This window comes from Merops nubicus, unplaced genomic scaffold (assembly GCF_000691845.1).
Source record: "Merops nubicus isolate BGI_N331 unplaced genomic scaffold, ASM69184v1 scaffold26693, whole genome shotgun sequence".
Lineage (NCBI taxonomy): Eukaryota > Metazoa > Chordata > Aves > Coraciiformes > Meropidae > Merops > Merops nubicus.
In genome coordinates, this window is record NW_008598661.1 from 25,165 (window position 1) to 26,403 (window position 1,239).

A 1,239-nucleotide genomic window follows, 5' to 3' on the forward strand; every position below is an offset into this window, starting at 1 on the left:
TTGCCCGGCTCTGGAAAGAGGGGGAAGAAGGGGTTCATCCTGCTTGCACCACCAGGTAGGTGGAAAAGGGGAAAGATTTGGCTGGGGCCCCTCTTACCCAGGTGGCTGGAGTCCAGGAAGGTCTCCTGGGAAGTCGCATCCTCTTTTTCCAGCAAGTCAATGATCCAGTTCAGCTCGTCGGAGGCTGTGGGGTCGGGAGGACTGGGATTAGTGCTGCTCATTCAGTCTGGAGGAACCGAGCCCCATCCTGCCCCAGCCCTGCTCTGTTGCCCTCACGTCCCCCTGCGCAGCCTCCCTGAGGCAGCTCTCCCAGCCCTCTGCAGTGCCTGGGTGGCACGGGGTGCTGGGCCGGTGGCCAGGGGCCCAAGGGGACAGGGGGACACTCACTGATCTCGTGCAGGCGGTCGTAGAGCTCGTCCCCCAGGGGCCCGAAGATGAGGCGCATCTGGTCCCTGGAGCAGTGGCACAGCGCGTGCCCGTCCATGTTGCAGCAGGAGAAGTCGATGGAGCTGGCGTCGTACTTGTTCTTCTCCACGTGGTAGCTGATCCACTCCAGCACCTGCACCTTGCTCCAGAAGTACGGGAGCTCACCGAACCACTCGGGCTTGTCTGCAAGGGGTGGACAGCAGGGCTCAGGGGCAGGCTGGCCGTGCCAGCAGGATGGGCACCAGGACTCTACTTCCACACTGCTCCTCGGGTGAGCCCTGGCAGCCTGTTCCTCACCCCTCACACGACCCCATGTGCTCCAAGCAGCCCCACCGTGTGCCACCCAAAGTCTCCTCTTAGCCAACACACCCCTGGGGAAACTGAGGCACGGTGCAAGGTGTCAGCCTGCCCCCAGAACCCTGCAGTGCTCTCCCAGGCTGGTGGCACCGCGGTGCTGCTCCCTGGCACTGTCCCTCCAGTGCGGTCACCACCCCTCCCCAGGTCCTACCTGTGCCCTGTGCCAGGGGCTGGCTGGTGGAGAGGCTCAGCCCTAAAGTGCTGTCGTCCCCAAGGTGTCCCAGCACGTCCAGGGTCGGCTGCACCTCGTCTGGCTGGTACATGGCGCTGATGTAGTTGGAGAAGATGTTGCTGATCTCACAAGATCCCGCCATCGAGCTCTAGGGCGGGGGGCGCCCGAGCCTGCAGCACCCCCGGGATGGGCGGGGTGAGGTCGGGCTCTCCCTCCCTCCACCCGTCGTCACCTCTAAGGTCACTTCTGCAGAAAGACCCGCCCAGCACCCGCCGGCTGGGGCT

At 64.5% G+C, this 1,239-nt stretch overlaps 1 protein-coding gene across 1 annotated transcript in view; it reads right to left on the reverse strand.

The window, feature by feature from the left end:
* The window catches only part of ELF3 (E74-like factor 3 (ets domain transcription factor, epithelial-specific )), a 2,768-nt gene extending 1,670 nt beyond the window's left edge, over nt 1-1,098 (reverse strand). Inside the window, exons 1-3 of the mRNA XM_008937137.1 lie at nt 935-1,098; nt 388-609; nt 56-184 (exon numbers count right to left, since the gene is read on the reverse strand). Coding sequence (XP_008935385.1) covers nt 56-184; nt 388-609; nt 935-1,097 — 514 coding nt within the window. The 5' untranslated portion in view covers nt 1,098. The remainder of the gene's footprint in view (nt 1-55; nt 185-387; nt 610-934) is intronic.
* Nucleotides 1,099-1,239: the final 141 nt, after the last annotated feature.